At 49.1% G+C, this 24,177-nt stretch overlaps 2 protein-coding genes across 3 annotated transcripts in view; one reads left to right on the forward strand and one right to left on the reverse strand.

The window, feature by feature from the left end:
- SLC4A3 (solute carrier family 4 member 3) overlaps nt 1–4,231 on the reverse strand; it is a 33,840-nt gene extending 29,609 nt beyond the window's left edge. For both annotated transcript variants that reach the window (XM_064434757.1, XM_064434756.1), the window contains exon 1: nt 4,096–4,231. The gene's annotated coding sequence lies outside the window, so the exon portion shown is untranslated. The remainder of the gene's footprint in view (nt 1–4,095) is intronic.
- Nucleotides 4,232–4,382: 151 nt separating this feature from the next.
- On the forward strand, nt 4,383–23,619 carry STK11IP (serine/threonine kinase 11 interacting protein). Its single transcript, XM_064434758.1, has 24 exons — nt 4,383–4,587; nt 4,687–4,889; nt 6,905–6,979; nt 7,207–7,302; nt 8,225–8,332; nt 8,540–8,611; nt 9,566–9,695; nt 9,863–9,966; nt 10,762–10,851; nt 11,874–11,915; nt 12,417–12,584; nt 12,887–12,968; nt 13,074–13,442; nt 13,622–13,812; nt 14,710–14,820; nt 15,549–15,744; nt 17,144–17,641; nt 19,101–19,216; nt 19,408–19,505; nt 19,688–19,866; nt 20,116–20,200; nt 20,682–20,764; nt 22,256–22,482; nt 22,784–23,619. Exons 1-24 carry the CDS (start codon nt 4,533–4,535, stop codon nt 22,922–22,924), a joined length of 3,519 nt encoding a protein of 1,172 aa, XP_064290828.1. The 5' UTR covers nt 4,383–4,532; the 3' UTR covers nt 22,925–23,619.
- The last annotated feature ends 558 nt before the right edge of the window (nt 23,620–24,177 follow it).

The raw sequence follows: 24,177 nt of genomic DNA on the forward strand, positions 1-24,177 counted from the left end.
ACTCATCTGAAGCAGAAGATGTAAGCATATACACGGTGATTTGGGCACAGGGAGAAGCAAAGTGTTCTCAGCTCACAGCACAAGAAAAGGGACATTCGTTAAAACTACAAGGGTAGAATACAAATTAATTCAAAATTGACAAAATGGTTTTTTTTCAGTGATGTCATCAAGGAGCAAAACATTGCAATGTCAGAGGATAGCTTGGCCATCTCTCTGGTAACGAGCTGTATTTACGACAAAGAAAATCAAGAGAAATTAACCCCATCTTTCAGAACAAGCTATTCTCCAGCTATGAAAGCTTTCGAGTCAGTATTATAGCCTATGTCCTGGCTATCTGCTGAGGGGTTTCTTACTATCTCATCTGAAGTACCTAGCACGGACACTGTTCAAGACAGGTGACTAAAACACTAAAGAGTGTCTAAGGATGAAAGCAGTAAGGCCACTTCATCATCCCTTCTATCTTTGAAGATCTCCAGAAGGTCTAGAGTCTGCTTACTCTGCATCCATGAAAAGTTTATTCAAACCAAAAATCTGTAAGGCAAGATCTGGTCATCTGTAAGGCAAGATTTTGAGGAGCTAATCTGACCACTGATGAAGGATGTTCCTTTGCTTTACATTCCTAATTATCAGGAACAAGGCAAAGCATAATGGAAGAAACCCCTGAAACACCTTCATTGGACTCATCACTAAGCTCATCCTCAGTGAGACCTCAACAGCTCAAGAGAAATAGGCTGCAAAGACAGACATCTAAATAGCAAATGAAACATCCAGGCCATCCTTTTAGTAGGAGACATGATAGAGAAAAGGTTAATATGTGTCTTTTTAACTTTTTTTTAAATTTAATTCAATAAAAGGGTATAATTCCATGAAAACAAGCAGCAGTACTTTTGGAACTGAAGGCAGGGAACATTTTATTCCTGTGGGAAGAGCTGGCAGGGGGAACCTCACTTCGCAGGGCCATGGCATCACCATGCCCAAAGAAAGGATTGGACATTTTTAAGGAGCAGAACATTCACAGCTACAGAGTGACAGCAAAAACATGTTGCAAGGACTATAACTTAAGGAGTAAAAAAATAATGGAGCTTTGGACAGCAGCTCCTGTAGAGGCAGAATGGTAAAGGTAATTTAACAAAAGAAATGCTACTGCTGAGCTTCACCTCTGTGCCACTAACATGCCTTGTGGGGCCTTTGAAGTAAACTAAAACTATCAGCAGGGCTGTGAAGCAATGTGCTTTGTTTCAGGGCAACCTTAGGGATGTCTGAAGAAAAGCAGAGGCTCCAGGGGCATTTTGTGCTCTGGGAGGGAGGAAACCCACACCCTGGAGAACTTCTGGGTGCAGCATATTCTGCTGGCACCAGCTTTCTAAGATGTTATACTGAGTTTAAAACTACAGCCCAACTGCCTAAACAAAGTGAAAAGGGAGGGAAAATCCAGCACCTAGTCTTTCTTTATCCATCACAGCAGCACATTCAGAATTATGCTGAAGCCATCACTCTAATAAGGCTGAACAGCTAAAACCCAGACAGTTTTAGTAACAGTAAGAGAGCCCTGGGGACGCGCTTTGAAATTTCAGAGGGACTGGGAGATACCCACGGCATTTCCATCAATGAAAGCAGGATGTGATGTGTGGGCACCTGAAGCCGGCAGGACTTGGGACCCAACTGTTGGAAGGCTCTGATGCTTTGGGGACATCTCATCTCGATGCTTTGGGGACCTCATCCTCTGATGCTCTGGGGACCTCTCATCCTCGCCTGCTCTCCTGAGAGAGGAGGTGAAGATGAGAGGTGTGTTCTCCTATTCTAACCCGACCGGCTCTCCCGTTCCTAAGGAATGGAGAGCCCTGAAAGCACGGCTGCTCCCCTTCGGCACATTCACGGCCGTCCACGGCCACTAGAGGCCACTTGCCCCTTACTTTGTGCCACCTCTGGAGGAAGGTGGGATGGAAACCTACGGGATCCTGCCTGGCGTTTCTACCACCCTCAACAGATGGAGTTCGGAGAAGAGCAACATTTTGCCAGTGGGCCAGAGGGATTGATTTATAAGGAAAGGTTAGGAGCTAATTTTATCTAGCACAATATGGGATGACTAAGATGGGGATGGAACAAACCAGCAGTCTGGAAAGATCTGAAGGGTGTAAAACACAACTAAAGATTTTTTTTTTTGTCAGGCAGCCCTTCATAAAGAGACTTAAGGATAGGTTAAAATTTAAAATAGAAACTTAAAAAGAGTATCAGGGAGAATTCTGCTAATAAGCATCATGCTGAAGTGCCCAGACTTCCCATTTTATCTTGTGCTCTTCTTGTGGCAACCCATCACTGCCTGGGTTGCCACAAGAAGAGCACAAGATAAAATGGGAAACTAAAAAAACAAACACCACTAAAGAAAAGCAAGTGACTGATACCTTCATCCTACTGTATCTCCTGGTTATGGGGAGTACGTGATTCAGCATTCCCGCTAGAAGTAATTTTCAGTAATAGAAGCATCATGCCAGCAGGCCAGATTCGAAGGGAGGCCAGAAAAATCCACAGCCTGCCAACCTGTGTGCACTCACACATCCCCACTCTCTCCACAAGCACATCAGGAAACAGAACTGGCTCACACAAATCACCATACCCTGTACTGACCATTGTACTGACCATCTAGGCTTAAGGGATTCTGGAGGAAAGTGAGCAGGCATGTCCCTGCAATGCTGGCAGCTACAGCATCTCCCACATGTTGCTCACAGGGACTCCAGCGGGGCTCCCCCTCATCCCCAAAGGCTGCTTCACAGCGCCAGTGCTTCCCTGTTTTGCTGAGAAAAACGCAATTTGGCACATCTTTGAGGGCCGAGCGAGCAGTTCACGCTGTCCCTTTGCAATAAGGATGAGTCAGTAACGCTACAGGCAGGCTGCCCCAGCTCCGTGGGCAAGGGGCTGCACGGAGACACCATCAGGGTCCACATCCATCTCCACAGCTCTTCCTTAATCCCTCGGCCACTGCCTGAGAATAATTTAGCTGTGGAGTGTCTAGACTAGGAATGGATGTTAAGATAGGGATAAAGCCACAGAGGCAAAGCTGGTTTGAGGACAGGGGAGGAGAAGGGACTCTGGCTGATAGACACAGACAGGAAGAGCTCACAAAGGAGAAGGATTAGAGGACTTGGAAGATTTTGCTGGGAAGAAATACTGATGTGCATGCCCACGGAGAAAAGGAGCAGGAGGGGTGCTGCTGCATACATCAAAGCATTTGGATGCTACTGTGACACTCACAGCCTCAAAGCCAAACAAAACAGGAGTGGGCTGCGCTGCCCCTACCTCTCCTCTGTCATGGCCGAAGAGCAAGACACACACACCAGAATGAAAAGGAAACATGTAAGACAGTAAACACACAAAGTTTTGGGGCATGAAGGTTTTAACCTGTGGATCTCTCTCCCACATGGCTATGTTGAAATTTGTATTATCATATAAACACTTTAGAAGGCTTAAATATTTCAGTGAATCCTGTACTGCACTGAACTACCCTGCATGAACCATCACAGCCGTTCACTCCTGATGCACCGTCTGTTCCGTGACTCTCCCTCACAACAGGCCCTCCATAGGGTACCAGACGGGACGGAGCCTGCACGGTCCACAGACACATAAACGAACACACGGAACAAAATTCACTCCAGAACCAAGTGCCAACACCAGACAGTAACAATAAGCCACCCCTCCACTGGACGTACGGACGGCTCTGACAGACACACGCACAGTCGGGGAAGGAAAGGGACACAGACAGCCACCGGGGTCACCGCACCCCGTCCGTGCCGTGCCGTGCCAGCCCGCACGGTGCGGAGCGCGGGACTGCTCCAAGCCGCGCCGCATCAGCCCCCAGCACCGCGCTGCGTGCCGTGCCGTGCCGTGCCGTGCCCCGTGCCGTGCCCCGTGCCGTGCACCGCCCCGCTCCGTGCCATGCCATGCACCATGCCCCGCACCGGCAGCCACCCGCACCGCGCCACGCACCGTGCAGCACCGGAGCGCTCCGCAGACGGGCCGGGGCAGGGCAGCCGGGCGGAGCTGCTGCAGCCGGGGCAGCGCCGCAAGGACAACCCACCCCCCGCTCCCTCCGGCCCGTACCTCGCACCGCCGGAGCAGGAGAGCCGCCCGCCGCCGCCGCCGCCGCGCCGCGCCCCGGCCCCGCCGCCGCGCTCCGCCCGACACGTGCCGTGCCGCGCCGCGCCGGCGGCGGGCGGCGCTGCTCCCCGGCCTCCCGCCGGCCCGGCCCGCTCCGCGCCCGGCGCCGCCGCTGCCGGGCCTCCGCCGCTTACCGGGGGGGCTGCGGGGCGGCGGCGCGGGGCGGCGGCGGGGCGGGGGCCGGGGGGCGAGGGCCCCGCCGAGCGGGAGGGGGACGCCGGGGCGGGCTCCATGGCAACCGGATGTGAGCGGCGGCCGCCTCGCTGGTGCGGCGGAAGGGCGCGCCTCGGCGGTAACGCGGAAGAGCGGCGGAGGGAGCGGCCGCGCCGGGCCGTGCCGAACCGGGCCGGGCCGGGGTCGCCTCGGCCTCCCCGCGGCAGATGGCGGCGGCGGAGACGCTGGTGCGCGGCCTGGCGCGGCTGCTGCAGGACGCCGGTGAGCGGCGGCCGCCGCGGGCCGTGCCGGGCCGGGTCGGGTCAGTGCCCCCGGTGCGCGGACACTCACGGCCTGGCCCGGCCTCTCCCTGTCCTGCAGGGGACCTCGTCCTGGACGGCTCCAGCACGCTGACGCTGCTCACCTCCACCCTGCAGCACCTCACGCAGGTCTTCGAACAGCACCTGGGCTCCCGCAACCAGAACCGCGGCTTCGTGGCGCTGCCCTCGCACCCGGCCGAGACAGCCGCCATCCTCCAGGCGCAGTTCCTCTTCGACGTGCTGCAGAAGACCCACTCTCTGAAGGTCCGTGCACAGCGGGGCCGGGGTGCTGCAGGCTCAGCTCCAGGGCGGCCTCCTCGGGCGCCCATTGTCCCCGCCGGACGGGCAGGCTCCGTGGGTCAGAGCGCTCTCCCAGGGCTCCTGCGTGGAGTCATCACTTAGCGCGATAGTCTGTAGCTGCTCACCTCGGGTCAGCCGCGCAACTCAGCAAAAGTTTCTCAGAGTTAAAAACGGGGGCAGCAGGAGTTAATGAAGTTCTGAGCTTGGTAAGGTGTTGTCATTGCTGGGGAAATTATTATTTCTTGAAGGGCTTGAGCAATTCAGGCAGTATCTGGCACCTGAGCCCAGCTGAGTGCTCCCGGAGTGATGATTGATGTGCCCAAGACAGCAGAGCCAGGGAACTTGAGCAGAGGGGTCAGATGCTGTACACACTCTGAGGCTGCTGCTTACTTCGGCAGCCTGGACAGTGGTTCTGGTTGATCAGTTTCACAGCACAGGATAGTTCTAGTAGCATATTGTCATTAATTTTAACAATAAAGAGGCTGTAGTAAAGATAAAACTGTAGATCAAGAAATTCTTCAGAGAGGTTTTTGAAAGGCGGCATGTGCAATGATGCTGCACATGATTCTACTCAGCACTGAGACATGCTGGGTGGGTAGTAGAGGTGAAAAGAGCCTGTAAGGGGAAGAGGCATTAACAGCTGTTTTGGATTCTACAGTGGGACTCCAAAGGTATTGCGGCTGAGGACTAAAATCTGTGACATCTTTAAAAACCTGTTTTTCCTGTGAGAGTGGAGCGGTATCAGAATTGTGTTGGGAGGATCTTGTAACAGTGTAGTGAGTGGGGAGATTAGAGTGGAGCTCAGAGTCTGTCTAGAAACATGGGTCTTCTGGCAGGAGGAGGCAGGGAGGGACGCTGCAGTCAGGAGGATGTTGTGGTGAGTGCTCCTGTTCACTAGAAAATGTGCTCTCTCTGCAACAAGCTTCTCAAGAAGGGGAAGCTGCCCATTGATGTCTGGTAATTGGTTTACTTGGAGAAGCTAATAATTTATATCAGCCTGATAGATTTTTAAGACAGTGGAGGGAGAGGAGATGATCAAGACACACAGCAAGAATGGCATCTGAAATAAACTTTGCTAGAGCTGGTCATTATGGCATGCCAGTGCAAGCTCCCCTTACAAATGCTCTTGTCCAACGTGCAGCATTAGTGCTGGCAGGCAGTGGGCAGTGATTCATTCCTGGCAGGGCTGTAGCCGTGGAAGCAGTGGTGGTGGTGAGGCCTTAGGATGTCTGCTCTGCATCTGATGAGTCACTTCTGAGTGAATGTAACTGGTAGAGATGGTCTTTCTGGTTGTACCTTGGTGCCTACAGTGGAAGTGGTAACTGCTTCATTACTTTCAGTAGCAGCCAGAAATACTGTTTAAGCACTGTCGTTAGAAGGTGGTTTTAATAAGCTGCTTTATGGTACATGGACACAGCCCAACTGCCCTGTGATGAAAGGACCTGTGGCTGTACTGCAGAATACAAAGAGGAGGTTTGCAGGCACCTCAGTCTAACACTAACAGTGCCTTGGAGACCAGCTCTGTTTTCCATTCTATCTGCTTGTGATTTGCCTTATTTGGCCTCTTGTGGTAAAATGCTCATGCACACCTCCCACCAGAGTGCTAGTTCTACTCAGCTGCTTGATAAACATACCTCCAGCAGTTAGTTTTGTCTTTAGTAGATTTGCTGGTTGTGGCTGATGAGGAATCCAGCTGTCAGACCTCCCAGTGTTGCTGAAAGTGTAGCCATGAGGGCAGGGGAGATGAAGAGGAGCTCTGTGGGCTGGCAGACCACACTTGCTGACATGCTGTTCTCTGTGACCTCTGTTGTACTATGATCCAGGGAGACAGTGCCACTACCAGCACTGGGAGAGAGCTTTTAAGGGATTACCTGAGCTGGAGGGACAGCCTGTTCAAGGTGCTGCAGTTGGTCCATCAGGAAGGTGGTAATGCAGCATAAATCAAGCTTGACCTGAGACTTTTTTTCTCATTTCTCCAGCTTGTTCATGTTCCAAACTGTGTTTTGCAATCTGCTGTGAAGATCTTCCCTTTCAAGTCCCTCCGGCATCTGGAAGTAAGTGTAGATGGCAAGAGTGGTTTTGAGTCCTGCTGTTTGGATTTTCTTGGCTAGTTTTGTGGTTGCAGAATGCCTCTACTCCTAAAAACTGGGTAGTTTTTTGTGGCTTCCCTGGAAGGCTAAGACTAAACTCCTGCAACACTTGCTTGGGGTAAAACTTGGATCTGCTCTGCCACTGTAATATTTTGATGTATGTTGTTCTTACTTTCTCATCACTGCTGCAGTTGAGGTCTGTCCCTCCACACTGCCTCCGGGGACTGCGGTTTGTCTATTCTCAGCTGGAATCTCTAACCTGCTGCAAATGTATCAGTACACTGGAGGTGAGTGTCTCAGCTCATGGGGTAAATTGCAAGAGAAAGGCTGTCTGGATCTTACAGCTCTTCACACAGGGAAGATGTAGGAGACAGTGTTAGCCCTTTTATTAATTCATTCATGTTGTGTATGGCTTCATCTCCCTTCCCTGTTCTGGGGTCCTGCTGCTGTCTCAGGCAGTGTTGAAGGATTCCCTGCTTGCAAGCACATGTGCTCTGCAGTCTTCTCTTCAGATTCTTGAGAATTTCAGGCTCTAGACAACATTTGTGTCAGCTAGGTCTGACAGCTCTGTGTGTCTGGCTGTTTCCACATTCAAGGACTGCAGCTGGTCAAGGTTTATTTCATTGTACCTCAGGAGCTTTTTTAGAGCTTATTGTCAGAGGAAATGCTGTACCCCAGTGTCTTACCTGCACTGCTGCCCAGCACATTTCTGAGATGTGAAGGCAGGCTCCAGCCATGGAGAGCTGAGTAGCACGGGCTGTGCTGGCCATGGGCCTCTGGGCTTCTCTCTGGGATGTGGAAGCAGATACCTGCTGGAGAACAGGGGCTGACGGTAGGGAGTGCTTTCAGAGCTTTTTTTATCTGCCAGGATACAAATGTGTATCTTGCTTTTGTTTGAGGGAGGCTTGAAAATGATTTTGTTAGCATGAATCTTTGTGCTCAGTGTTCTGACCCTAAGAAATCTAACAGATTTAGGTTAACTATTGCCACTTCAGAGCAGGAAACAAAAGAATCTCCCTTCTTTCTAAATATCTGGCCATGGGATTCCCACCACCTCCGAATACTTGAATTAGGGACAAAAGAGTCACTGCCTTTCTAAGCAAAACAAGGTCTGTAAAGCAAAGCATCAGCCACCTTCTAGACTGTTCTCCTGTGTTCGTGTACTTTTACTATAACAGCTATAACACCAAGGTACTCTCTTCCTCCTAGGAAATAATTTCAGCCTGCGGTGGAGATCTGAGCTGTGCTCTCCCATGGTTGGAACTGCAGACTGTGAACTTCAGCTATAACTCAATCACTACCTTGGATGACTCACTGGTGAGTGGGGCATCCTTCCTGCATGGCTGAGGAGAAGAGAGGAGATAATCACTGCCAAGAGCCAGGCCTTCTGTTACTGATGCTGCTAGGTCTGGGTGGGAGGAAGTGGGCAGTGTTAATTTTTCTGGCCTCTCCCAGCAGGAGAGGCTTTTCATGCTGTGACAGAGACAGTTGTAGGATCTGATCTAGTATCTTTTTGTCCCTCAGCAATTATTGAATGCTCTGAGGGTCTTGGATTTGAGTCACAACAAGATCCAGGATTGTGAGCACTATTTAACGGTGAGTATTGTGGGCTGACCGGCAGGGTTTCCTGCTGTGCAGAGGATTCTGCTAAAATTCTGTAATCATTGACATTACATTCCTACTAGGTGAGGTATAATGAAAGAAATCACAGATATGGTGTGGCTCAGAATCAGGTCTTGCAGCCTGAAAACTGTTGTCCTGTATGTGCAGTCTGAGTGCCACTGAGGCAGAGAAGGCAGTGTTCCTCACCTCTAAGACAGAGAGTTAGCTCTGGTTGTCACTTGGCAGTCCAGCATGGATGAGTGGTAAATGGACTGATACACACAGTGTGTGTACAGCCCCTCACAGGCTGGGCACTCCACTGTAGCCAAGACTTTGCTGTAATCTGTGCAGCAGGTGAAAATTTTGTAGCCAGGCATGGGGCCGCAGAAGCTTACTGTTCAGTTTGTTCAAACTGCCAGTAGCATTTACTTCCTGCTCCCAGAAACCAGTTACTCTAAAAAAGGAATAGTCCATCACAATGGCACGTGTGTTTCTGGGGAACAGCAGTGAAATCCACGCTTTGCTGGGCTGGACCTGCTTCTTTGAAGGAAAGCTATGAAACAGCTTTTCATGGAGTTGGTGGGGCTCACAATGTATCATTCTCCATCAACTTTACAAAGGTAAGAAAGGGTTTATTTTGGTAGTTCACTCCTTTTGCTGAGGCAGGATGTCTAGTCCTTTCCTATGCTCCATCGAAGTTGGTGAGGAAGGAGAAAGGTGCTCCTGGCAAATTCTGTAAAGCAGTCAGATGATGCTGAGTGCCCCTAAACAAATCACTTCCAATGTGAACATTGAACTCTTCCTGCAGAAACAGTCTAAATAAACTCACTTGTTGGTTCACCCTGTTGGGATGAAAAAAATGGTAGAAGCTAGTGGCCTGCCTTGAGTTCAGGGCCAGGCTTTGGGATAAGGTCCTAACTGATCAATGCTGCTCTTGTCTCTGAACAGACCCTTACAGAGCTGGAATACCTCAATCTGGCATACAACTTCCTGTCCAAGGTGCCAAACCTTGGCATCTTCAGCCGATCCAAGCTGGTGACTCTGATCCTGCGCAACAATGAGCTCGACAGCATTAATGGTGAGTCCACAGGGAGAAGCATTCCTGAGTTTGAAGCCTTCCTTCATCCTTGAGAACAAACAGAACTTGAAATCTTGGGCACAACTATTTTTACTAGGGTTTGGTTTTGGGGGAGGTTCCTAAGTTATGTCATCTAGCATGCTGATGGCTTCTTGCTTTGTTCGCAGGGGTGGAACAGCTTGTGAATCTGCAGCACCTGGATGTGGCCTATAACCTGCTGCTGGAGCATGCCCAGCTGGCACCATTGTCCACTCTGCACTATTTAAAAAAAGTAAGCATAAAGCCTGATGTAGTAAATTAGGGATTTCATGGTCAGGGTGTACAAGATGGAGTTTGTGGTAGCCAGAGAGTTTTGAAAGATAAGTTCAACTCTTGAGCATTTAATTTTATTGCAAGAAACTGATGGGGGAGCCTTCCACAAACACCTGTGTTTCAGCCTTCATTTTTAGTAACCCTTCCTCAAGCTAACCTTTTTTCATATATTCATCCCCACTTCCTTGCTCATCCTTTCTGATTTTAACATTGTCAAGTTCAGTAAAGATCCTCCCATAATCCTGTTGTGGATTTTTGTGTTCAGAGAAGTCTGAGGCAGCATGGCAGTCATGGTAGTGCTTGTGAAAGAAGATCATAGAATCAAGAGAGTGGTTTTGGTTGGTGGGAACCTCAAAGATTTAGTTCCAGCCCTCCTGCCATGGGCAGGGACACACCTCCCACTAGAGCAGGTTGCTCAAAGCCACATCCAGTCTGGCCTTAAGCACCTCCAGTTATGGGACATCTACAGCTTCTCTGGGCCTGCAAAGGACTGTTCTTTAAACACTTCTCAGAATCAGTACTGAAAAAACTCATAATGATTTAGGTCCTGAGTAGGAGGTACTTTAATCTGCTTCTCTATTTGCTGAACTAATTTCAAGAAGCATTTTAAAAGCCTAGTCCTCTCCTGGCTTGATAACTGTTCCACTGCAAGGATATTTCTTGAAGCAGAGAGAAAGACTGGAGTCTGCAGGCAGGATAGACTGGGGTAGGGAATATTGCTTCTAGTAATCACTTGTCTGTTTCCCTCACCCAGCTGCATTTGGAGGGAAACCCAATATGGTTCCATGAAAATCACCGATCTGCAGCCCTTGTCCATGTGTCTCCCAGGGCAGCCTTCTCCAATGTGAGTATTAGCCACCTGCCTTCTGCCCCTGCTGTTGAAGGCATAGGGTGTTCTAACACTTGGGGCAAATGAGGGAAAAGAAACTTGCAGATTTATTCCAGCTGTGTAACAGTGGTGATTGTTTTGTGGTTGCTTTTTTTTTTTTCACCTGCAGTAGAGTAGTTTAACCTTAAATTTTTAAGTGATGTGCTGGCTAGCACATGGTTGAATACTGATCTCATGTTTGCAACACCTCAAATCTTAATATGTCTTCACTGTCTACTTCTTCAGTTTTGCTCACTGGTGGAACTTTACTCTGTTAATGCTAGATAGTAATGATGTAGCTGGCTGTGCAAAGAAGGAACTCACAGTCTTTGCCCACCTTACCAAAGTATGTACTACTTTGGCAGCCATGGCCACCTCTTTGTCTCCTTCACTCTGCTCTCAGTCAGGTGTCATTACTGTTCCCTTACACTCCAGTGCTTAGGTCAGTTCTTGGTAACCTGATTTCAAATAAAGAATCCAGCAAAGCCAGTGTTTCGGCAATTTAGCAAAATAAACTTGCTGAGGGCCAAAGGTGTTCCAGAACTGGTCTGCCCTTCATATTAGTGGCAAGTGGCTGCTTTAAACTGCATCTTGGACAAAGCTTTCACTGAGCTCAAATTACTGGAAGCTATGTGGAGTCAGGCTAGAAGTAGGATAAAGGCTTTGAGGTGAAAGTGAGTACCTTTCAAAACAATTTGAGTTGTTGTAGAATAATCCATTGTACCTCTTCCGTGAACTGTCTTGGATACGTTTCTGGAAGTTATAAAGTCTGTAAACAGGAAAACCACAATGGTCCCTTCTGGCCTTACATGCTATTAGGTCAGGTAGCTACAACTAAAGGAGTGGTGGATAGGCAGGAACAGGGCTGTTTCTTTGCAGTTTTTTTGCCAGGGAACCCAACCCTAGGGTGGTCTGAAAGGAAGTAGGAGTCAGCAGAAGTTGTCCTGAGTATGTGCCAGCCAAATGGAATCTGACTGCAAATGGGTCTCTAATTACAGTTCTTCTTGGACGGGGAGCCACTCTCTTCCTCAGACCTAATGGTAAGTATAATTGGTAAAAACTGGTCTTACTGGCTTTGGGACTGGGAACTCTGACAGGTTTTTGCATTGTCATGTGTCCTATTAAATCTGTATGTGCTACCTTGACTTTGACACAGATAATTTTGTCTCAGTTCATGCTGATTCCTAATAATTACTGGAACTGGCCAGTATAATCTATTCTGACTTATATAGCCTTGCAGGACTTGGAGCCTTGCCTGTTTCCTCTTCAGGTACTGTATGGTACTTGACATTTGAGCTACGTGTCAGCAAATTAGTTATCAGTTTCCCATCTGCTATTTTTAAGAAAGGCAGAGATTGAGGTAAATGAGAGTGGTTGTGATAAACAATCCAATCAGCCAGGCAGGGTCTGTTGTCAGTGCTTTGACTGAGATGGTGAAAACTTGGGGGGAGGAGTAGGAAAGCTGTCAGCCTGAGTTCTGGCTTGGTTTCCTTGTCTGCCCTTTGCACTCAGCTGGAAATACTCTATTTTTCTTGCTTTAGCACCTTCCAAGACTTGTGCAAAGTGTGTCCCAGTCCATCCACACTTCTACCTCAGAGAAGACTGCACTGGACCGCAGTGCACTGGAGAGCTCCTGTGCTGCAGACTTCAGCGACAGCCAGTCCCCATCAGAGAATGTGGCCGTCAGGGTCCCTCGAAAGAAAAGCAAGGTCTGGGACTGACAAAGCTTCTTAGCCACGTAGCTGGCACGTTGGGTGAAGGGAATGCCTTGATGTGAAAGCCTCTTGCAGTGAGGTGTGGTCTGGTACTGACTGTGTGGTTAGTGAGCCTCTCCACTGCTGTGTGTTAGGAGGGGGCTTTAATATTAATCTTCATGTACCCTCACAAGTGTTTCAGGGTGTGTCCCTACACTGTAACAGCTATAAACCCTTCAGCTTTTCAGAGCCCCTCATCAGGTGCTGTTTTCATTGTTCTAGTTCCTCACAACTACTTTTATCCTGTTTTTTTCCAGGGAAAAGTCAAAGTGCGCAGAGCAAGTATTTCGGAGCCAAGTGACACAGAACACGAGCCCCAGGCATTACCCCTCTCTGCTGGTGAGGCTTGTCATCTTCCTTAATAACATAGCAGCTAAACTGCCCACAGTGAGAGTGCTCTGGCCTGGTCACTACCTTCATACTTCCCAAGTTTTCTCTTTGCAGGTCTGGTCCTAGAGCATCAGAAGGAGATGAAGCGCTTGGCCAGCTTCAGAGATCGCTTTGGTGCTGACTGGCTGCAGTACAAGAGACACCTGGAGGAGCATGACCAAGCACCCGTGCTGTCCCGCAGCCGTTCTGCAGATGAGGTCACGGGCAGACCTGCTGCAGTGGACTTGCAGAGCGAGAGCTCTGACCCAGAGCAAGGAAAGCCCCAAGTATCCCAGGAAGAAGGATCCTCTCCTCCTTTGGATGACACTGCGAAGGAGGAAGAGCCTGAAGTACAGCTGGATGAGCCTATGGAAGGAGAACAGAGAGGAGAAGAGGAGGCAGATGAGCTAATGCTTGGAGAGGAAGAAGAGGAGAAGGTAGAAGGTAAACAGGTCCTTTCATTGCTGTTTTTAAGGGCTTGGATGACAACAAAATAGATTAATCAAATGTGATTTGTCTCTGAAACTGTATCATGGTGCTCAGTATTGTGGGAATGCTAAGAACCTAGGTCCAGCAGGACTGAAAGCTGCAGGTACTGACCTGTATTGTGTCTTGTTTGGCAGTGGACCTGTGCCAGCCAGTGCTGGTGAGCCAAATAGAAGGAGATGGGGACCCAGAGCCAGACTGGATCTTCCTGCGAATCACAGCTAAGCATGTGATTGAGGTGGAGCTGAAGGCTGCCAGAGTCCTCCACAGGCTGGAGCTGAAATGCCTGAAGAATGTGGAGACCTCTGAGTTGACCTGGAAGAGGATGGTGAGTTACACTTCTCTGTGAGCCTTTGTCTGTGGACAAAGGCTTACTCCGTGTGTATGGCAGCATTCTGGATTTGGGCTCCTGTTGAGAATCCTGCAGGTCTTTTCCTAGTATCTGTATTGCTTAGACTACCTGCTGTAGTGCAGCAGAAGCCAGCATCAAATCTGTTCCATAGCTGGAATTTAGACAATGGCCGGACTTGTTCTGGTGTGGAGGAATGAGAGACTTCTCAAGAGGAACTTAAATGAAATGGAGATCTCCTTCCCAGTCATTTCTCACTGGGATATCACCCTGGCCTTGGAGGACACTTTGTGGATTGCTTTGTTTCTAGAGCAGCACAGAGTCTAGTCTGGCAGCTCAGTGGGCAGTGTGCCATCTGCTCTAGGTGCACACTTCAGCATTACCAGCCCTGTTTGGCTTTTGTGGTTGTTTAGAAAGGGAGTCTGGAAATCCCTTTCTCCATGTGGTAAGATTTTAACATTCAGTCTGTGTACAGACATGTACTGTTTTCTCTAAAAGCTCCAACTCATTTTTAAACCTTGCCCCTGTGCCTTTTTGAATGTTTGTGGTTTGATGTTCTTCTGAAATACCTTCATGAAAAAGGTGTTTTGTTTGAAATGCTTTGTTCTAGACCTTGAGAGTTACTGTTGTAAGTTTCAAGTGCTCATGCAATTTTTCAAGCACTCAACACAAGTCTTGTCAGCACTTACTAACTTTATATTTGTTTATTTATTTCTGCCCATTTTACCAGACTCCCAAATGCCAGCAGCTGTGGAGGGATGCTTAGAACGCACTAAATTAAGTGCTTGTATGGCCATGTTTCAGACTTTTGCAAACAAATGTAGTCTGTGAAGGCTTCTCCCTCATGCTAGAAAGGGTGTTTTCTGTCTCCTGCAGGACCTGGAGCGGGTTTTCCCTGTCCTCACCTTGCACTTCAGCTACATCCGCAAGGACCGGCAGAAGCGCAGATACGTGGTGCTTGACGACTGCCCGGAGCAGTGTCTGCAGGTGGGGGAGCCTTGGGGAGCCAGCAGTGTTACTGCAAGACCCTGAATTCTTCCAGCCAGCATAGGGCTGCTGTTCTCAGAGCACGTGAGCACCTGCTGCCCAGGTCTGGCTTGTAGGGATTTCTTCTTCTGCACAGGTGACCTGTGCAGGGCCCTGTGAGCATGGCCATGGGCAGTGGAGCTCCTGTGGCATAAATAGTGCTCTCAGGAGAGAGTCTTGCAGTTTTCTCCCTCTTGGGATGAAAAGGTTGTAGTCAAGCTAGTGATCATTACTTGTGCACGTGCAATGTAATATTTTGTGAGTGCTGAGTGATGTGCTGGCCTGTGCTTGGTCCTCTGGACAGTGAATGTCAGTGCTATGTCCACACAGCTGCTCTAGGGACTCTGGTCTCTAATTCAATCATTTCTCTCAAGATACCATTTAAGTACATTTGAACAAGTTGTTAGAGACAAGACACAAATAGATGGCACCTTTGAGATCAGAGGTCCAGAGGGAGCCTGTCAGTATGTAGCTATCAGGCACAGACCTGTAAAACCAGTTTGTTTTGGTCTTCTGCAGTGAAGCTCCATGCCCTTGGCAAGTCTTGCACAGCTGGGAAATGTTCTTGCACCCCTCACCCTCTGAAATGCAATAGTGAGGCATGTGTCTTGCTGGTGTCAGAAGCTTGATTTTATTAGGACAATCATAGCTACCTGACAGTATCCTTTTCTCTGTGGTGCTGTTTATAGTGTATCCTTGAAGTGCTGTCCCCAGCTGTTGAGGAGAATCGGCGAAATCAGGACCAACAGAAGGGATCCATGAAGCTCCAGTGCCTGAAATGCAAGCAGGAGTTTTCACAGTCCCTGCCCTACTGGCGTCAAGGTTCCTATTCTTCAGAGCTTGGAGACACCAAAATCCTGGAGACTCTAGTTGCCTCAGATCAAGGTAGGCAGTAGTGGCCAGAAGAAGGATGTTTGCTAATTAATGCCCAGGCAGAATTCCATGGTGGTAGCTGTGGTGCAGAGCATGGAATGTATAGGAGATGTGTTGTCTGTACTGGAATTTAAAACCTATTGTGGGATGAACTCTCACTTGGCCTACTTGGACTGGGAAAAGCCTGTCTTGTTTCCTAGCAGGAATAAACCACTGGTTTAAGGTTAAGTAAACAGCACTCCTGTTCTGGGTGGCCTGGGGGAACACAAGGGTGCTGGAAACTGAGGTCTGGGAGAGGACTTAAAGGTCATGTAGTCAGTTCTGCCACAGAGACTTTGTTCTAAGGAGCTTTTGCTAATGGAAGCTTCCAGGGAATCTGCATCAGTATTTCAGGTAAAACTTTGGCTGTTAGACATGAGAAAAACAACCAGAAACTCTAATCTAAGTCTTCCTGTCTGTGATCTTAAGCTCACTCTTGCTGCCAGTTTGGAGGAGCAATTTATTTCTTTCTTTGTACTTGAGGGCCATTGTTCTCCCCTGGCAACTTTTCCTGGTTTCTGTCCTCTAGACTAAATAAGCTCAATTCTCTAGATAATGTACTTGTCAGTCATATCTCATACATTCAGTTTCTTGCTGGTCTTTGTACTTTTTTCCATTTGTCCACATTTTTCTTTGGCTGTTTAAAACTAGACATGGTATTTCAGCTGAGATGTGGCTAGTCCTGTGTAGGCATCTTGTGATTGCTGTGTTTTTCAAAGCTCAGTTTATTCTAAGTGGGGAGTGCTGTAGCTGAGAAGATGCTGTTTGACAAAGTATGCTGGGATTGAAGTACTGCAGTGAGCACAGAAGTGCTGTCCTGGCTGCAGCACTTTTCTCCACCCCAGGATACTTTCTTCTTCTTGCCAGAGTAATGGGAATCCTGTGATCCAGCTGGGAGTCTGTTCTGGTATGGGTGAAGGGAGGAAGAGGAATCAGTGTCAGAAGGGATAGGGCAGCTGGGGAAGGGACACAGCATGCTGGGGATGGAGGTGGCTAAGGAAGATTGGGTGGACTGGTCATGAGCTTGGGCTTCTGAGGCTATGTGAGCACTTGCAGATGTGAAGTGGAGGAAAGTCATGAGACAAAGCTCTGATACAGTTTCAGTTGCAACCACAGCACACACTGGGCACCCTAAATCTGAGCAGAACTATTTCATGTGGCACTGATCCAGAATTTCTGGTTGATTTGTGAGGGGAGGTATGTAGGATATGCTTCTGAACAAGTTGCTCAACAAGCTGCTCAAGTCAGACTGTAACTATTCTCTACTTTGAAAAGGGAGAGTTCATGGTTTGCAGAGGAGGCGGGGGGGAGTAAAATCTTGCTGGGGAGAGCTGTTGTGGCTTTTCTTTATACCTGACAAAATCTTTCACAGGTCCTGCAGCAGGTGGTGAGCCCATAGCCTGTCCCAGTTGTTCCAGTGACCATGTGGTCATTCTGCCTTCAGAGGAGTGCTCCAGCACACCTCTGCCACCTGGTGCCGACAGCACGAGTGAGGACCTGTCAGACTCTGTGCTGGAGGGAGGCAGCCAGCAGGAGGGCCCAGAGGAAACATCTGTCCTGGCCAGTGAGAGCGGGAAGTTCTACATCGGTGGGGAGGACAGCTCGGAGATAGACACCAGCAACAGCACCAGGAGCCCGGAGCTGAGCGCTGAGCCTGAGCCTGGCAGCACTCCTCATCCCACCTGCCATGGGTCAGAGGGCAGCTCTGGGAAGGAGCAGGGCCTGAAGAGCCAGAACTTGTCCCTCAGCCACGCAGACACCAGCGGGGGCAGCCTGGTGGGAAGCTGCCGCTCCAGCGCTTCTCGGGGGCCCACGCCTTCCCCGCTCTCTGTGAACTCTGAGGCTGAGGAAACGTGGAATCTCAGTCCTTGTGAGTATGAGGAAACTGTGCAGGGTTTGGGGTGTTGACAGCTTGTTGCTGGTTTTATCACTGGTGCTTGCAAGGTACACTTCCTCCCTTTTAATGGGGAAGGGGGACATCAAGTATGATCAGCCATAAACATGGTTCTTATGAGCAGAGATTCATTCCCCTCTCTGTTAAATCCTCATGCCTGAAGGTAGGAAAAGTGAGTCAGCTCCTAATATCTATTATTGCTTAGACTCTGAGTAATCGGGTCTTGTTCTGGAAGCGCATTGCTCACTTATGGACACACTGGGTTCCTGTGGCATCTGTGAGCTGCCAGCTGGAGCATTACCTTTGGAGATTAGTGTGCATTATTCCTCTCTATTTATTCTTTGGCTTCAGTGCAGTGTGAGGCTAGTGTGCTAGTAGGAGGCTCTGGTTTGTGGGTCTACAGTTGCTTGTGCTTTCTCACTTTTTTTGTGAGTTTCAGATGACAAAACCTGTTCAAGAGACTGCATGCTGGCTGTGTGAAAGCTGTGATGCAAGACAGGAGGTCCACAAATTATTTTTCTGAAGGACCTTGGATTTCTGATGTAGCAGACTGCCTTTGCCTGGGTATCAGCTTGTGATTTATAGAATAACAAGTTGGAAAGGAGCTATGGAGGTTATCTGGTCTAGCCCAGCAAGTGACTCTACTGCAGCTGAGTGTAGTTCTGATTTACAGCCTGTTGCTTTCTTGATCTATAGAGGTCTGCCCCAGTCCTTACAGACTGCTGTGCCTCAGGAGAGGAGTCAGTATAGAATCATGGCTTTAAGGTTGCTATGTTCAGTCTTGTACAGTTGAAGTATGAGAAATAAAGCCATCTTTTTTCTGGGGTCAAATTGTGAGGTCCCAATTTAAAACTGAGCCTATGGAAAGTTCCTGGTGAGGAGTGGTTGATTAGTGTAGTGTTTCTGGTGGAGAGCAGGCTCTGCTGGAAAGTGTGAACTCTTGGGCAGTACTGTGGCTGTTGTATAAATTTTTTGGTTATGCAATTTCATGACAAACCTAATTATACTCTTTAGCAGTTTTATTGGTGTCTTCCTCAGGCTCCTTTAACCTTGCCAAGATCAAAGTCAGTTAAAAAGTTGACCTGAGCTGACACCAGCTGAAATAAGAAATATCTTTCTGGCTTTGTGATAAAGAATTGTCCTCCTGCCAAATCCAGCAGCAAAGCAGTGTCCTTCTGTGACTAAACAGCCAAGAACAGTTTGAATCTGGCTTAGACCAAAGCTTTGTATATCTGAAAAAAAAAGCAAGTTTTGGAGCAATGAATTCCTCTTTTATCTCCACATGGAGACTGTGGCCTGTAAAGCCCACAGGTTTGGCCCTTTGTCTTGAGGAGAGACTGGATGGAAGCAGGTGTGCAGAGGGGTGACACTGCTGCCCTGGTGCCTGTCTGCATGGGCAGTGGACAGTGTCATTGGTGCCCTTTGCTCTCCTCAGCTGTAAACAGCGTCCTGAACACGAGGGACTTCCGGTCAGTGGACCATCGCCTGAAGCTGTACCTGGACATGGAAGTTTTTGAGGAGAACGCTGAGGAGTTCCAGTGCTTCCTCAAGGTGAGCTCCTGCAGCACCACTCCTACAACTCTTCTGCTGTCCCTCTTGCCACCCTGCCAGTTCTGCACTGAGGTGGCATCCCAGAGACTGTGGGGTGTGAAGGGAGCTGAAGTGTCTTTAAGTCTGGCCTTTCTGTGGATGAGCTGTCAAGGGGCAGGCCAGAGCTGTCACCCACCCTCTGTGTGCTCTAGGTGGTCATGGTGAAATTTGGCCGGCCAGGAGAGTTCCTCTCAATCCTAGTTGCTTCTGACCTCAAGATCTATGTGCTGGAAGTCACTGGAGCTATCAGGTGAGGACCCTGCAGCAAGTCTGAGTGCTGGGTAGTGCCAGCGTGTGCCAGTCCCTGCTGTCCTTACTCTGGAGGGGTGGTGACATGCACGGGCTCTTCTGGCAAACCCCCTGCTGCAGTCTGATGTGGGAGAGGAGATATGGGGCAGCCTGCTGCAGCTGAGGGCTGTGCTCTGTGATTAGGGGACAACCTGCAGAGTGGCTGAAGAAGAATGACTCTCACTACCTGTCTGATATTTCTCATCTGGAAGTGGGACTCTGCCACCAGACCTTGCGAATGGAGTTTGAGAACCCAAAAACTTCCTACAATCTGCTGATCCGGAACCAAAGCTGCTGTGACCAGTTCCTGCAGACCCTGACAGGTAAGAGGAGAGCTGTAGGGGCGTGGGGGAGGGGATTTGAAAGATTTGTTCTTGGGGAACTATCAGGACAGCTATTGTTTGATATAGGCTGGAAATAAACTTCTTGACAGGTCAGAAAAAGAGCTGGGAGAGAATCTCACTGCCATCATAACTTGCAACACCTCTCTGAACAGTAGAGAAGTGTCCTGGACTGTTACATACTGCCCTTGGGTTTGCAGTAAAAGACATCTGCCTTCTCCCCCTCTTTAGATCTCATGCAAGAACTGCCTGCTAAGCACAGGAGTAAAGTGAAGGAAATCCCCACTGTGGAAATGAATCCCCAACATTGGCTATGGTAAGAGCCTGTGAGAGGTTTGGATTTCAGGTAGAAAGGGATGTCTGCTTGTCCAGCAGACCCTGGGAAGCATGGTGCTGGAAACAGGGTGGTACAGAAGGAGGCACTACTGGAGTTGCAGCCAGGCCTGTGTTAGTGGTTTAAGGCAGCTGTCTCGAGTGCCTGCTGCACAGAGGGTGAACAGGCAAAGGGCTGTCTGGGCTGAGCCAGGTGGGCAACCTCAGCTCTTCTGGAGGAGCCAGGGTATAATGGAGGGAGAAAAAGTGGGAGGCATAGGCAGCCTTCTTACTTGCAAGAAACATTTGGCTCCTGGCTGGCAAGGTGGTGGTCAGAGGACCAGGAGAAGGAGGACTTTGCATTATCTGGAGGAGATACGGGTCCTTCCCTTCCCCAAGAGGACTGGGAACAACAGCTAGTTCACAGCAAACCTAGACTGGAAGCAGAGTGCTTCCTTATCAGCTCATTGTTATATCTCCTCCAGGCCTCTGCTGGACTCCAAGACCACGGATTCTGCAGCTGCAGATAACACCTGTTTCTTCTACCTGCTGGCATACCTGATCCAAGGTACAGGAGATCTCAGTAGCCAGATGTCCTACACATTGTGCTGTCTGCTTACATGCTTGTGATTGTAGTGTACAGTCTGGAGAAAATAGCTGTGCCCCCTTTTTCTAGCAGTGAAATGGGGGCACATTCTAGTGTTGGGTTGTGTAGAATAGCAGCATACTTCTGAACATCCAGCAAATCTCCCAGTCCTTTTCTACATGGAAGTCTAGGCTCTAGGGAGCAGCTGGTCCCGCACACCAGTTTTGGTGACAGCTTGAGAAGCTAGAGAATATCTGAGAGCTGGATCATTGCCCTGATCTGAGGGAAAGATAAGGAGTCATAAAACAGATGGTTTGTGTGAGTTGCTGAAAGGCTTCTTCATTTGGGAAAACAGAAGTAAGGTGTCCATAACCTGAGATGATAGTACAGGAGGAGCCTGCTGGAACCCTTTAAATTTTGTTCCAGGCCTTGCTGAGGGACAGACTTGTTAAACTTGGGGTTTGAGTCTTCAGTGAACAATTCCAGTGTTATCATAGCTTGCGACACTGAAAAAAAGCAACCTAGCTCTTAATCACATTCTGACCAATTTGCTAAGCTCTTCCACCCCTGGTCACCACTGACCATTGGGGAGGCATGGGAGTGTGAGGATCAGAAGGAATCTGTGGGAAGTGTGTTCATGGCTATCCTCAAGCTGAACAAATAGTATGTGAGAGGGAGAATTACAGTGCATCTTTTTTACGCTAGAGTTTTCTCTTTTAGAATATGGTTCCCAAAACTGGACACAGTTCCAGCTGAGATCTTATTACCAAGTAGAGAGGATTAATTAAACATCCCCTTTTTGATAGTCCTACTAATTCCCAAGAGTGAGATGTGATGAGAAAAGCAACATACTGCTGCATCAGCTTGTGATCCCCTGTGACCTCAGCCAGTTTTGCTAATGGTTTCTATTACTGTGCATCTAACTTATTCCCAAATTCTAGTGCTTTTAATTTGCATCCACTGAAATAGCTGGATTATATTTATGATGCCTAAAGTTTATCAAAACTACTTTACTTCCTGTCATATTTATGATGCATCCCAGCTTGGTATTAAACTTTATGTGTGTGCTCTCTGTTCCACCCATCAGATATCTGCAGCCAGACAAATCCAGGCCAAAAAAGGCAGGCTTTGAGCTGCAGTTGTCAAATTTTAACTAAGGAGTAGTAAAATGTTGTTTAAGAGGTCAAAGGACTCAAGTGACTCTTCCTGCCTCACTTGAGGGCATGGGCTGGACAAGCCTTGCTGTGCAGTGGTCTTTCGTGTGCATGATCCTGCAACAAGCTTGGATAAGCTCGTCAAGCCCAGACACTTTTCAGTACCCTGGTCCCCTCTTCAGCCAGGAAACTGGATAAACTCATTCACCCAAGTTACTGCTGCTGTAAAGGATTTCCCTAGGGGAGGAATGGAGAGCAAAGGTTCTGTGGTGACTCAGGCTCTCAGCAAAGCCTTTCTTATTCCCTCATATCCTTTTAGGGGCATCTGCTTTTCCTGTGACCCTGCTGAGTACCCGAAGCATGCTATTTCTGCTGGAGGAGAATCACCAGTGGCAGGTGCAGCCCTGCTTGGATGAAGACCATGAGGCAGAAATGCCTCCTAGGAGCACCATCCAGTTGAAGGAGAAGCAGCCAATCACCAGTATTAGCAACATCATAACCTATCGCCTCTGTCCTTGTGACATCAAGCTGATGCTTTACGATGAGGTAAGCAGGAGGTGCTCGTGGGGTCAGGGTGCTGGGGGCTGACTCTGCCCAAATCCTGTTCCTGCAAGTGTCTTGGGGCTCTCATCTCCCATCCTAACCTAGGGCCTTGTACCACAGAGCCAGGGGAGCTCAGTGGAAAGTCATGCAAGGGACCCTCAACTGCTGGCAGCAGAGAGGGATGAGGAGGTCACAGAGGAATTAGGAGGAGCTGGCAGCTGTGCTGGGGGATGGTGGCTCAGGGCTGATTGGTGCCTCTCAGGCCAGTCTGCTCATTCACCTCCCTACCTTTCCTCCCTGCCAGGTACTGAAGCTAGAGAGCACTTGGCACATCCGCACAGAGTGCCCTGAGCTCCTGGCAGAGCTGGTGGAGTGGATCCGTGGGCCCTGGGAGGAGATGTTCTCCATCGAGCTCCGGAAGACTCTGTATGAGGCACTGGAGTGAGCCTGGTGGCTGGAGCAGGCAGGACTTGCAGTCAAGTGCTGCTGTGCCAGCAGTGGTGCTCAAGTGTCTCCCACTCCCATCTGACCTTGCTGTCCTGTGGCCTCTGCTTTCCACTCTACTCTTGCCCCTGGCCCCTTCTGGTGAGCAAGAGGGGAGCACATGATGGTTCAGACTGCACAGTCATTTATTTGCACTGGACTGGCCACCAAAGGAGAAGGTGGAGAGTGTTCCTTGTAATAGTGTGTAAGCTACCCAAAGGCACTCAGGTGCCATTTCTGGCAGATGCATTTGCTGCCTTCTTAGCTGTTTCAGAACAGCTATCATATGCTGATGATTTTTTTTTCCTCTCCCTCCTTCTTGTCCATGGTTTTCCTAAAGCTACCTGCTTCAAACTGGAGCCTGATTGCACTAGGGGATGGAGCATGTTGTACACAACCCCACAGAGAGCCCTTGCCTCTCTGCCTGATGGGGCATGGCTCAGTCTGCTGCTGTAGTTTTTCACTGTCACTGGGAGGAAGGAGCCTCGAGGTTCTCAGCACAGAAATGTGTTGCTCATTGCTTAGGGGTCAGGACCTTGATGGGCACCAGCAAGTATAAACAAGGCTTAGGCTTTTTCTGAGCAGTCCAAAAGCAAGAGTCTATTTTAACATGAGTTTTACTATTTTCTATTGTAATAAAAGCTTATATTTATTGAATTGTCATGTTTTCCTTGTTTCATTCTTTTGCAGTGCTGTAATGTCTTTCTAAGGGCTTCCATACTAGCTTTGCTGCTGCCTCAAGGGTTCTCTAACATCTCACTGGATTCAGGCCATTTTCCCTGTCCTGTTCAGGGTGGGTGTGAATGGGCTACTAGGCTAATCTTCTCCACCTTCCTGGCTTCTAAGGAACAACAGAGGAACAATTTTAAACTGGATTAGACTGACACCAGATACAGGTTGTGGTGTTCTTCTTTGGCTGTTGCCCTCAGGTGGGCATCCTGGGGCCTTTCAGCCCCAGCACGCTGCTTACTGGCTGCACAGGCCCTCAGAGGCTTGCCAGTCTCAGGAGCTGTTGTTGGTGTGGCTGTGGAGGTGGGTGTGCCTACCTCTAGGTTCTTCCCTAAACAGAGCTTTACCTTATCTCAACTTCTCCTACAGAGGCTCCTATGTGGCTCAAAAACTGCTGCTACCTGGCCAGGGCTTCATGAAGAGCAAAGATAGAACTGTGTGTGATGTTTTGATGCTGTTGAAGCTCCCTGTGGGGGTGGGCAGAAA

Source organism: Passer domesticus, chromosome 10, assembly GCF_036417665.1.
Source record: "Passer domesticus isolate bPasDom1 chromosome 10, bPasDom1.hap1, whole genome shotgun sequence".
Classification (NCBI taxonomy): domain Eukaryota; kingdom Metazoa; phylum Chordata; class Aves; order Passeriformes; family Passeridae; genus Passer; species Passer domesticus.

What these genes read in the sequence shown, in the direction of transcription:
- STK11IP (XM_064434758.1), top strand. Translation starts at nt 4,533, where the DNA reads ATGGCGGCGGCGGAGACGCTGGTGCGCGGCCTGGCGCGGCTGCTGCAG. An exon ending in TCTAGTTGCCTCAGATCAAG is followed by an intron (nt 15,745 to 17,143) that starts GTAGGCAGTAGT and finishes AATCTTTCACAG; the next exon opens with GTCCTGCAGCAGGTGGTGAG. An exon ending in AGCTGATGCTTTACGATGAG is followed by an intron (nt 22,483 to 22,783) that starts GTAAGCAGGAGG and finishes CCTCCCTGCCAG; the next exon opens with GTACTGAAGCTAGAGAGCAC.